General features: G+C 38.7%; 1 protein-coding gene across 16 annotated transcripts in view; it reads left to right on the top strand.

Moving 5' to 3' along the window:
* Positions 1–10719, top strand: part of kif1aa (kinesin family member 1Aa) — a 71877-nt gene extending 61158 nt beyond the window's left edge. For 11 of the 16 annotated variants that reach the window (XM_077198903.1, XM_077198901.1, XM_077198894.1 and 8 more), the window contains 11 exons: positions 3220–3334; positions 4273–4406; positions 4503–4564; positions 4662–4807; positions 4912–5109; positions 5213–5284; positions 5549–5673; positions 6803–6931; positions 7087–7279; positions 7356–7474; positions 7564–10719. In XM_077198903.1, coding sequence (XP_077055018.1) covers positions 3220–3334; positions 4273–4406; positions 4503–4564; positions 4662–4807; positions 4912–5109; positions 5213–5284; positions 5549–5673; positions 6803–6931; positions 7087–7279; positions 7356–7474; positions 7564–7606 — 1336 coding nt within the window. In that variant the 3' untranslated portion in view covers positions 7607–10719. Of the gene's footprint in view, positions 1–2744; positions 2769–3219; positions 3335–4272; positions 4407–4502; positions 4565–4661; positions 4808–4911; positions 5110–5212; positions 5285–5548; positions 5674–6802; positions 6932–7086; positions 7280–7355; positions 7475–7563 lie in introns of all 16 variants that reach the window. The other 5 variants (XM_077198902.1, XM_077198898.1, XM_077198896.1 and 2 more) reach the window with 2 other exon arrangements.
* The last annotated feature ends 2353 nt before the right edge of the window (positions 10720–13072 follow it).

Genomic DNA, 13072 nt, shown 5'->3' with positions numbered 1-13072 from the left:
CAAAATGTTCTTAGAACATATGTTTGTTAGATAAGTAATGATTTGGTAAGGTAAGATATGTTCACATAATTCCTCAAAGTGTTTGATATCATTTTTAGTACACTTGTCACACACTTGTCAACTTGTCACACACTTGTCACATTGTCTACTGTACTATTATCCACCCCCCGATATCCTCCAATGTATTTCTTACTGTCCCAAGAGTTAGTCAGGGAGTTGAGTATAGCCCTGCAGTGTCCCTCCTCCCATATATGTTGTCACAGAAACCAATTTTAATTTCCAGCATTTTGGGTGGCAGTGTGCAGCTCAACAATCCATGTAAGCATTACCTCAGTGGTAGCATGCTTGCTTTCTAACCCTTGTGCAATGAGTAATTCTTCAATATTATTTAGGTCCTCAATGCAGGCAGAACCAATAAACTTATAAAGAAATGTCCCTCTGTATATTTTGCCAAGAACATGAGTTATAGCTTGGATTGGCTGATATAAGAAAATTAAAGGGAAAGAAAAATTGAAAGGGAAGGTGAAACAACAGGAAATCTCTTTTATCGTGTGTAAATGGGAGGTGGAAATTATCCTCACAATCTGTCATCTTGCTTGGTATGCTGAGCTTGATTTATGTGTTTTTTTGTGAGTCAACAATAGCATCAGAAATGGGATGGTTGGGTGTCTTCTAACTGTGCTTGTATCCTAATCTGCTAAAGCCAACTCAAGCAAGTCCAGTAGCTGTGTTTTGGAACATGGTAATTGGCTTCTAGCTGGTTTAAATTGGTTTGGGTGCTCGATGTGGGAACTGATGGTGAACTGACTTAACTGGTAGACCTGAGCCCAACTGAGACATCACATCATACCAGCTTAAGGCCATGTGGTACACTCTCAGAAATAAATTGTAGTAGTTACTGAGATGGTACTCGTTCAACTTTGTAGTACCTTATTCAGCCCTAAAGGGTGCACATTTGTATCTAAATGGTAGAGATTAGTAGCCTTCGAAAGGGTATCATTTCAGTGACAGCTTTTGTACTATGTTTTTCTGAAAATGCTGGTTTGTTCCTGGTCCAAGATAATCCAGCAGCTCAGCAGGTTCCCATCAGTTGCAGGGCTGTAACTAAAATTGAGGAGGCACGTCCCACAAATATTCACAATAGTGGTTGATCAATTGACGACATGCACATTAAAGAACATAGACACAGCCAGATAATTTCCATAATGTCCAACGCAATCTATCAAGAGCAGCGCAAATTAGCGTCTGGTTTAAGACATGCTTTTTTTTGCGCAAATAACAGTAAATTGACTACAAACCTTAGTCACCTTGCGTGATTCATTTAAATACTCTTCTCCCATAAATTTTGAGTCTGAAAGGGAAACTCCTTCAAATGCATATGCAATAAGGTCAGCGGCAAAAATAACCCTGTCTACGCCTTTTCAGCGCTAATTTCTCACTGCGTGTCTTAAGTAAATCCTAACGGCAAATGAGAGTTTGCGTTGGCGCAAGCTATTAGTAAATCTGGCCCTAAGTTTGCCATGGCCAAGTCTCTGTCAAGTTGTATATATTAGTTTCATAAACCCTGTTGCAGAACAATCAATTTAATATATTATTAAAAAAAGTAAAAAGTAATACTTGCCCAAAAGAAAGAAACAGTATGAAGGTTAACTTGAATCAAAAGATCAGTTTATCTTTAATACTGTGTAATTAGTGGATAATGAATAAACTATTATCCAAATCGAGAAGGGAGGGTCTATTCTCAGAAAAACAGAACGTCTTTTAAGTCAAGGTTTTCTTTCCTTATACTTATCCAATTATTAGGAGATGTCTCTTCATTTTCCCCCATGACATTATACAATTAACGACTGAGGATCACTTTCAAGTCATATGCAACCAATGGATACATAAACGTGCCTTGTTAGGAGACGCATGACAAATGAAAAAGAGTCCATGATACACTACTCAATTTTCTGTGAAGTCTGTCAAGTCAAATGGCCTAAAAATCTGCAAACTGACTTTCACTTTTAGCAACTAGCATCGACTTGTCCAGACTGCAAAAGTTAAGAAAATGTCTTTTCTAGAATTGTCTTTTTTGGGTGAACTATCCCTTTTAGGACTTTAATACACTAAGTGGGACGGTCTAGACCTTCCCCACAGTGACCCTTGAAATTTACCCACCATGTTTCATTATTTTCTCTTTCACTCCTTTTTTTTTCTCCAAGTCTCAATGACAGCCACAAAGCTGCCTACTGGGTCATGCCAGTCCATTCACTTTAACACTCAACATATAAAGCACACAAGCTCAATCTATCACATACCTCAGAGAAGCTCGGCCCCTCTCGTGTACTTCAGACTCAGGCATTCGAGATTTAAGACCCTTACCTGGCGTAGGGCCAAGTGGATCTAATCTGTGATCATTTCAGTGGGTTATGACCTAAATTTATCAGAGCGAGGGAGGGTACTATAGCCTTGAAGTTCAACAAGGGGAATATAACCTATGTGTAAGAGGCAGCCCGTACTATTTTCATTAAGTATTCTATGCTCATGAAATGGGATTGCTTTTGGGTCAATATTAGTTCAGTTGTACTTCATGGAAGTCTGTGAAATCATAACACAGCTGATGTGAGTTGATTGGAGATGCAATTACATCGCTCATTGAGATAAATTGAGATACATTTTCTATATGCTTCAATACCACAGTTTACCTCTCCGAACTGTCTTACTTATGATTCTATCATTGATTCTTTCCTTTCCACCTAAAGCATTTCCTTGGGGACTGATTCTAGGTATAAGTGTCCCTTTGTACCTGCCTCCCTCTTTAAATGGTCACGTCTTTCATCCGTCATCATTTTAATTATTTTTGTCCTCTTTTTTTATTGATAACTGTCATCTTTCTACACATCATTGGTGGTGGTATTCATATCTAGTGATGAAGCTGTAGTGTTTTGTTGCATGCATTTATATTGTCTCGTAGACACAATTTTTAAACACTCTTAAAATGTTACTTTAAAATATATATTTTTTTATCAAAGTAAAAAAAAATACACAGACACTGTATTGCCTTTTAGTAATTGTTTTGCCTTAAAGCTGACACTAGTTATTATGTCTTATTAACATAGTTAATGCATTTAGCCTGTTAATATTTATGAAATTTTAACATGACTAAGAGAATATGTAAATTCATCTTGGACTGTGTTGAAATGATATCTTTAAGGCTGTTTTCTACCATTAATATAGGACATTCTTCCGTTTTGATGCTGCCTGGGATTCATCCATGCACAACTCTTTGCTGCTAAACCGTGTCACTCCTTATGGAGAGAAAATCTACATGACTCTGTCTGCTTACTTGGAGGTAACCAAAACCATTTACTTATTTAGTTACATGATTTAGTTCCAGCTAATTTAATCTAGCAAACAGCCAATGGCATTTGTAATGGTTAAATCAAGTACATATGTAAAAGAGAGGCAAATGGCTGTAAACCTTGTGACTCTATAGAGCACAACAGTATCTTCCCAGTTTTAGGAGTTGTCTTGGTTCTGGAAGTATAGTTCCCATTCATTTTTTTCCAAAGAGAAAAAAAAAAACTTCAGTGAAGAATTTCATGACATGCACCAAACCAATCAGCTCAGAAACAAATTTTGATTTGAATCAAACAAGTATTTGAAAACCAGATAAAAAGACAACATTCCTTGACTTAACATTCCATGAAGCATTCCAAATGATGTAATCAAAAACTAGTATAGTAAGTATAGAAACAATCAATGTTTTTGAGTGTCTTATGCTCACTAAGGCTGCGTTTATCTGATCAAAATACAGTAAAAAAAAACAGTAATATTATGAAATATTACAATTAAAACATTTTTCTGTTTTAATATATTTTAAAATGGTATTTTATTCATGAATTTTCAATGTCACATGATACTTCAGAAATCATTCTAATATGCTGATTTGGTGATCAAGAAACGTTTCTTATTATCTATGTTGAAAACAGGTGCTTAATATTTTTGTGGAAACGACAAGCATTTATTTTTAACAGCATTTATTTTAAATATGTTTTGTAACAATGTGAAAGTCTTTACCCTCGCTGTAGAGCTCTTTTGGCGTAATTTGTTGTTTTTGAAAAAAATTTTTTTATAAATATGTTTAAATAACATGGACTAATGATTTCAACAGTAACAACATTGGAGCTCATTGGAACCGAACTGTTGTGCTCTATAGGTGTTGCTTGTTCTTGGTAATTTTAAGCACCATTTTAGATTGAAAAGCTTACAATGGTTTTCTTTTCCCAGATGGAGAACTGCACACAGCCCACAGTGATAACCAAAGACTTATGCATGGTGTTCTACTCGCGAGACGCCAAGCTCCCGGCATCTCGCTCCATCAGAAACCTCTTCAGCAGTGGCACCTTGAGGCCATCTGAAGGGTACGGCTGCTTTAAATTATAGCAGGAGTGATTTGCAGTGTTCCTCTTTTAATTGTAGTTACCATAAGGTTTTGTGTTGTTTGTTTTTAAACGTAGAAACCGTGTAACTGGAGTGTATGAGCTCAGTCTGTGCCACCTGGCTGATGCAGGGAGCCCAGGTAAGACACTAGTCTGTTTAACTGAGGATTTATGAGATGCTGGGCAGTTTACATTTTAGGGAAGTATCTGCTGTTGAAATGACACCTGAATGTGCAGGAATGCAAAGACGGCGCAGGAGGGTGCTGGATACTTCGGTGGCGTACGTGCGAGGGGAGGAGAACCTGGCTGGCTGGAGGCCCCGCAGTGACAGCCTCATCCTGGACCATCAGTGGGAGCTGGAGAAATTGAGCCTCCTGCAGGAGGTGAGAACATCTAGTTATTTGGTTTCAAATGTGAAATGACAAGAATGTGTCATTGACGGCCCTGCTGAGTATCTGAGACTTCATTTCCTTCTGCGGTATGTTAGGTGGAGAAAACTAGACACTACCTCCTCCTTAGGGAGAAGCTGGAGTCCACCCTGCTGCTGGGCCAGGAGTCGCTGCTGTCCTGTGGGAGTGAAGATCTAACCGAGTCCTCTTCCCCATCCACCCACCTGGGTCTGGGCCACAGCCCTTGCCCCGGCCCCCAAACACCCAACGAGAGGCAGAAGGAGCTGGCTGCAAAGGTTTTTTAAAATTTAAGAAATTTTAAGATCACTTTAGGAAATCGTGAGAAAAAGGCTCTTGTCAATCAGTTTAACGTTCCCCTTTTCTGTTTATCCCCAACAGTGTCTGCGTTTGCTTAACCACACCTTTAACAGGGACTACAGCCATGTGTGTGTTAGCGCCAGTGAGAGCAAGGTGATGATATTAAGAATATTTTACACTATTTTACACCTTTTCCTCCCTCTCAGTTATCCACAATAAATTAAGAAGCTTTTAGGAGCTCAGGCCGCTGAGAATATACCGCCTTAAAAAAAGAGTTCTGACTATTGCTGCAGAAACCTACAGAAATTAGATTTTAGTCATGTGATAGACTGAAGATTTCTGAAGATATCTTTTTTTTGAAGGAGCATGTTGTGTTCTGTGTTTAATGACTGTTTTCTCTGTTGTGATGTGTTGTAGTTGAGTGAGATGTCAGTAACTCTTTTGAAAGACACAGCCTCAGTGTGTACTGAAAGCACTCTCACACCGTCCTCCACATGTCCATCACTTGTGGAGGGACGCTACGGCCACAGCACTGATCTCAGGTCAGTAAATAGTAACTGCTGTCTCATTTAGAGATTTAAAAGAATTTTAACAAGCTGATTTATGCAATACAGACTAAAAAAATGACAGTTTTTAAAATGTTTTTTTTTCTGGCCACTCCCGTCTACTATTGATCAGACTGAGGGGGTGTTTACACGTAAAACTTTTTATGCGTTTTGGCCATTCAGTTACGATGTTTTGAAAGCGCAAACTTTTGTAAATGGGTTTCAAAGTCAAGTTTTTCCATTTTCAAAAACGATACCGTTATCGCCTCCGTGTAAACTACAAAAATGTGAATTTGTGAAAACCGTGACGCCATGAGCACGCGTATTACGTGTTCAGTCTGTAGGTGCGTATTGTTTCTTTACAAAGTAACATCGCCAACTATTGGACTGTCATCCGCAATATAGCGTTTTCAGTCGTTTTCATGGATCCGGGGACTGTTTTGACAATGCTGTCGCATGTACTCGAAAAACACAAATGAAAAACGTTTCTGTGTTTAGTACATTGGTGTCGTGTAAGCGTACCCTTAAGCCCAGAGTATACTTTGGTTTTTATGTATACACAAGGGTTCATGTACGCACACGCACTGCGCGACGCAAATATTGTCACCAGAATATATTTACATTTATAAATATAAATTATATGATATATATAAATGTAAATTTTACTTAATAATTTGGAGTCTAAAATGCTGGAAAGCCTAAAAAGTATGTCTAACCAAGTTGTGTTACAAATTTGAAGTTGATATCACAAAAATGTTCACCTCTAAAAGGGAACGCAATGTCCAATTTTGAGTGCTTATGCTTTTGAATGAATGTCCACTACCAGGGCACTAACAGGTACAGACTATATTGTCATGTTTATTTATTATAGATTTATTATCTATGTAGATTTATTATTAAGCAGCCATTTCCTTAAAAATAGAAGTTATGGTGTAAAGGGGTAGGAGGTTTTTTTTTCATCTGTTTTTTTTTTACCATTATTATTTTTTCTTTTCTTTCTGTATTTACATGTTCAAAATAAAGATATCAATCAATCAATCAATGTTTAGGAACATTAGTCTAACTAAAACCATCTAAATAATACAGTAGTTAGTAGCATCTGTATTCTTACTGCTCATATGTGCAGACCCCCAACTCATCGATCTCGTGCTGTCAGCCCCATCCCTGAGTCTGAAACAGAGGGCAAGAAGTCTCCTCAACTTTCCAGATCAAGGACCCACACCTTCGTGCCAGATATTCAGGAAATCCGTGTCAGGTAAAACAAAAACTGTAAAAAGAATTAATTATACAGAAGATAAGCAATTCCTTTTTCTTTTACATTTGCCTGTAAATTAAATTAAATTTCTGAGATTCCATGAATTTACATGTTTGGAAGATGACTCTAACCTGTACTCTATTTTACTGTTGCAGCCCAATTGTGTCAAAGAAAGGTTATTTGCACTTCCTGGAGCCCCACAGCAATGGCTGGGTTAAGAGATATGTGGTGGTACGCCGACCTTATGTCTACATCTACAATACAGAGAGAGACACAGTGGAAAGGGCCATTCTTAACCTGTCCTCGGCACAAGTGGAGTACAGCGAAGACCAGCAGGCCATGCTGAAGGTTAAACATCTACAAATATTTTCTTTTCTTTGAGTAAATCGACTGAACTGTAACCCAATGTCTGTCTGAACTGCAGACCCCCTACACGTTTGCGGTATGCACAGAGCATCGTGGGATACTCCTTCAAGCCAGTAATGACAAGGAGATGCATGACTGGCTGTATGCCTTTAACCCTTTGCTTGCTGGATCTATCAGGTACAGTGGAGCACATATCTAACACTTTCACACACACAAACAAAAGACCTGACATCCCAATATTTGTTCAATTGTCTTCTTCCCGTCAGGTCTAAACTGTCTAGAAGAAGAGCCGGGCAGATGAGGTTTTGAGCCCACCACATGTACAACTCTTCGAGGACAAAAAAACACTAAGGACTATACTTGTAAATAGATCTACTGACAGATCCCCCAGTTTCTGTGCTCAATCAACTCTCTGACCCTCTGTTTCCTTTATGTGTGTACCTGCACCTGCCCACACTAGCACCAATTGTGCACCTGTATCTTAAAGGCCCCTTTGTTGTGCATCTACAGTGGCCTAAATATTCAACTTATAGCGCCAACAGAACAGGCTAACTACTTTATCGGGTTAGAGTATGCTTATGTAGTCTTCAGCAACATTTTAGAAAGTTTGAAAATTCTGAAGCTGTCAGCTCATGCAAACACATCTAAATTTGGTACTGTGAAGAGTGACGTCCATATCTTGAGTTTGGTGGGAAAATGGATCACATGGCCTTATTGTGCTACTCCTGACTTGCAAGTCTATGGGTTTAAAGCTGGTCGGTATTTAAGTCAGCAGACCATATGTTTATTTATCTCTTGGCTATGAAAGATAGAATTAATCAATGATAAGCAGTTCTTAGCAAGGAGCAGAAGACTCACATCATATTACGCTCTTACTCTCTTTAAGTGCAGTTCTTGGACACAGTACAGCCCACTATAAATACTCATATACCTCTATAATGTTTCCCTTGTAAGGCCTTGAAATGCAGTTTTCAAAATAATCAGGACGCATGAGGAAAAATTTGGCAATGGAAAATGGTTTCATTCTCTTACCTCTGTATGAGAACCATTATAAAGATTTGGCCTATTTTTGTTGGAGTACTGGTCAGTAGATTTATCTAAAATGTATCATAATCCAGTCTAATATTTTATATAAGAAATGATCGGTATCCCCAAATTATCTTATATCTGTCTAATTTATTTTTAAAATTTCTATTAAAGTCTTATCTAGTTAGGTATTTATTTAACATGTTTCTATTTATTTCAGCATGTATTTATTGACAAAGACTGTAATATTTTTTGAAGAAGTACAGTGCAATTTCTGCATATGACACTTTTTTTTATCATGAGTTGACTAAGCTCCATTTACTGACCGCACTGCTCTCATTCCCCCAACATGACGAAATGCATTTGGGGAACAAATTTTGTTCATGCATTTCATGTTAGAAGTGAATGCTGGGATAGCTGCTATAACATGTAGATTACTTGAATTTTACTTTTTAGATGTTACCTAGTTTTGGTTAAGAAAAAAGTTTTTTTCAGGTAGAGAAAAATTATCATTATTACCCAGAATCCTATGAGTGTCTGTACAGTGGTCAGTTTTAGAAAATGAAAGGTTTAGAAGTTTGTTAGAACAAATCAAATGTACAGTACTGATGGAATTTGAGAGTGATGAGATATGATTTGTGCCTCTTGCATCATCTACTCTACTTTGTTTTACAATTTTCATCATCCATTTTCAGTACCACCCTTTCTCTTTGTGTGTAATCATTCTTGTGCACAGGTGAAATCAGTTTTAATTCGTTTTTAGATAGTTTTCATATTGCACATGCCCAATATATGACTAGGTTTTGATATTTCTAAGCATATCTACAGTAGATGGTGTAAATTATTCCCCCCCCCAACTGATTTTACTTGCAAATCAACAAAACAAATCTACTTTTTTTTTTCTACTCTCTGGGTGAATACCCAGAAACATTTTTCATTTTAGGGACAAGTTTCTCATCTCTAACACCATCATGGACTCCAGAAATAAGCCCTTCTATTGTTCCAAACATCATTTTGATCCTATTTTTTGTGATTAAAATCATATAACTTACGTTATGAGCTGATAGATGGCAACACAATACATTTTTTAAACTCAATTTCTTTGGTTTTAAATTTGTCTCAGGTCGGATTGTTATGCTTATTTCCTATTGGCAAACCCCCTCAAAAACTGGAAACCATCTGAGCTGAGATCGCTGATAGTTGTTCAACTTCAGCCGAACTACATTTTATGGAATATGAAACAACATTTTTGAGTTATATAATACCAGCAGCTGTGATTTAGATACTTTTTCTGACAAAGCATTTGCTAACAGGTGGAGTCCTATGGGCCAGACCTTGACTTAGGGAGTTACTGGAGCAGATCTCATGCTTTCCAGATGGCTTATAATGCGAGATGATTGGACGATTCTTCAATTTGCCTAACTAACACAAGCCTTTCACCCATACTTGCATCTTCAGTGCACAGATCAATTGTTTGCAAATCACCTGAGGCTCCTCCAGGGCAGCAAGATTCAGGCACATGTGTATGACTGAGGCCAGCCAACCTACAGCTCATGCTCAGCACAGCAAGAATCTGAAACCCTGAACAAACCTCTACTGAAAGGCTTGATGTGTCTATGAATTCTACACTTCTAATTCCAAAAAAATTAGTTACTAATATGGGTGTTTAGGAAGGTATTCTGTTTCTGTGAATAAAAGCATAGAGCATATCCCTGATATGATTCTCAAACCCTGAAGGTTCTGTTTCTTGCACCTTTTCCTTTTTCCATGTATGTCAATCAGCTTCACTTTACAATCATGACCAGTTCAGAGTAAATATAAACAATGCCACTACCTTTATAAACAAGTGCATATGTTAATAGTAATAGCAGGTGTGTCAACAAAATTATAATAAAAATATATATATAGTTAAAATAATCACTTTCAGTTTTAATACATACTGTACAATCAAATGTAAATTGTCTTAGTTTTTGTCTGTGCACCTTGTAGAAAGTAATGCAGAGAGCTGAATGGGATTGTTCATGTTATAGCCTGTCCTGTACCATTTCTACTAGCAATTTCCATAAATCGTCGCATTATGTTTCCAATCCAAAAACATTGCATCCATTTTACCACCTCCCAAAGTGTAAGAATGAATCAGTTCTCATAATCGACACCAAATATCTGTGTGCTTCCATTCGCCTCATTTTTTTTGTCGTTTTCTCTCAGTTTTACTTGCCTTGTATATAAACATGATTGCTGTGAATGGTGTAATATGCAGTTGTAACCGGTTTGTACCATCTTCAGTGGGCAGTAGTTCAGTGTCTCTTTCTGAGTGTTGGAATTATGAGTCAAATGTTTGTGTACACTTAACACATTGTCAGATATGAAATAAATGTGGAACTTATGCAACACTACGAATGACTTTGTCTTTTGTGTGCGTTTATTGATTTTTGAGCCATTGTTTTATGCATGAGAAAAAAGGAAAACTTGTTGAATGAGAGTGGTGCAGTGGTCCAATTCACACTGCACAGACAAACACCAACAAACAAGTTGGCTGTTGGATTTGGAATTTTCTGATCTAAACACTGATCCAACCAAACCCAAAAACGTGTTTGTTAGCGTTTGTCTGTGAGGTGTTAATTTGACTTATGACATCAGAACCCAGAAGACTAATTCGTCGCTGGTTCCTTTGAGATTTTCCTATGAGGTTTATAGGGTTTTTCAATTTATGAAGCCTGTGGTAAACATAAATTGACTATACTTTGACATTTTGTTTGTGTGTATGCAGTGAACGCTGTAGAACAAAATGTCAAAATGTTGTCAAGTTATGGTAATACACAGGCTCTATTTTACACATAAATTGAAAAACCCCATAGGAAAATCGTACTCGGTTACTTTCGTAACCTTGGTTCCCTTTCGAGAACGGTCACATCGTATTGCGTAGCTATACGCAGTGGAGAAACTCTTTTCCTCAGATTATTGAAGCTTTTATGTAAAACGCATTGCAGCTGCACAGCGAGCACAGTGAGAGACTGGCTCACTCAGGGCTGTGCTGCAGCAACTGCACATCCAATGGCGAAGACGCCTCTGACGTGTGCGTCAATCAGCTATCAGCGTGTAGTCACGCGTCAGAGCACCTATAAAGGAACCCGAATTCACCATTATAGCAGGTTTAAATCGACTGAAGCGACAACTTGCCATGTTACCACAGTGGGGCAGGCTACGCAATACTCGTTCCCTACTCTCAGGCAACCGAGGTTACATTAGTAACCAAGAACGTTCCCTTTCGAGAACGGTCACTTCGTATTGCGTAGCTATATGCAGTGGGGACGCAATGTAAAACGCCGCACCAAGTAACTGGCTGCAACTGAAAACCCAGGATCCCTGGGCTCACAGAAACAAGCCAGAGTTCATTCATTCATTATGTATATATATATATATATATATATATATATATATATATATATATATATATATATATAACTATATAACTATATATATATATATATATATATATATATATATATATATATATATATATACTGATAAGACCAGACACCGTCGGGTCTAAATCATATATATAGTGAAGTCACTAAGCTCATACCCCAAAATTAATATACTTATAGACCAGATACCCTCGGGTCTGATTATATATATGGACAAAAAACAGCCAAAGCTGGTTTATAGCAAGGGATAGTGTGCTCATGAACAGTGACCGCACACATAGATGAGACTGGATCTTGTCGAGTCTAATCATACAGAAAGGAACTTCGCCTGCAGGTAAGGGACCTCCACATTATAAAACCTCACAAATGTGGAGGGCGAGGACCAACCGGCCGCCGCACAAATGTCCTGAATAGGAAACCCAGAGGACCACGCCCATGACGAGGACGTACCTCTAGTTGAATGGGCTCTAGTGCCTATAGGGCAAACCAGTCTCTGCTTCGTGACCGGAGATCCTTTGGATAGGCCACCGAAGCATTCAAAGAGCTGTTCTGACTGTCTATAGGACGCAGAGTGCTCCAAATAGACCTTCAAGTCTCTAATAGGGCAAAGTGGATTAGCCTCCTCATCCTCATCAGCAGGGGCAAGAGCTAATAATGTAATCACCTGTGCTCTAAACGGTGTTGAGAGCACCTTAGGGACATAGCCATGTCTGGGTTTGAGAGTAACTTTGGAGTCACCTATTCCAAACTCCAAACATGAGGGGATCACAGAGAGCGCCTGCAAATCTCACACTCGCTAGATAGATGACAGTGCCAGCAGGAGAGCAGTCTTTAGCGAAAGTGGTTTAAGATCAACCAACTGAAGCGGCTCAAATGGAGGACCCATCAGGGCCCCAATGACCGTGAGGAGGTCCCAAGTTTGTACAGAAGGAGGCCTGGGAGGGTTCATTCTCCTGGCCCCCTTAAGGAACTGTATGACCAAGTAATTTCTTCCTAGCGATTGGCCAGTCACCGTAGCATGATAAGGTGCTATGGCTGCCACATATACTTTGAGCGTGGATGGGGAACGGCTCGCGTCTAACAGCTCCTGTAGGAAGGAGAGAATCACTGACACTTCACATGACTGAGGTTCAAAGTGTCTAACCAGACACTAGCCGGAGAACACTGACCATTTCAGAGCATAGAGACGCCTGGTAGACGAGGTTCTAGCCTCAGTAATCGTGTTCATGACCTTCACAGAGAGGTGTACCCGGGTACCCGTTGAGGGGCCACACATGTAGTGCCCATAAGTCAGGACGAGGATGCCAGATCGTCCCCTTCG

Source organism: Siphateles boraxobius, unplaced genomic scaffold, assembly GCF_051911475.1.
Source record: "Siphateles boraxobius isolate OS27281-9 unplaced genomic scaffold, OSU_SipBor_1 41, whole genome shotgun sequence".
In the NCBI taxonomy this organism is placed as follows: Eukaryota; Metazoa; Chordata; class Actinopteri; order Cypriniformes; family Leuciscidae; genus Siphateles; species Siphateles boraxobius.
The sequence above is the reverse complement of the archived record's forward strand: the minus strand, read 5'-3'. Positions and strand labels throughout refer to the sequence as shown.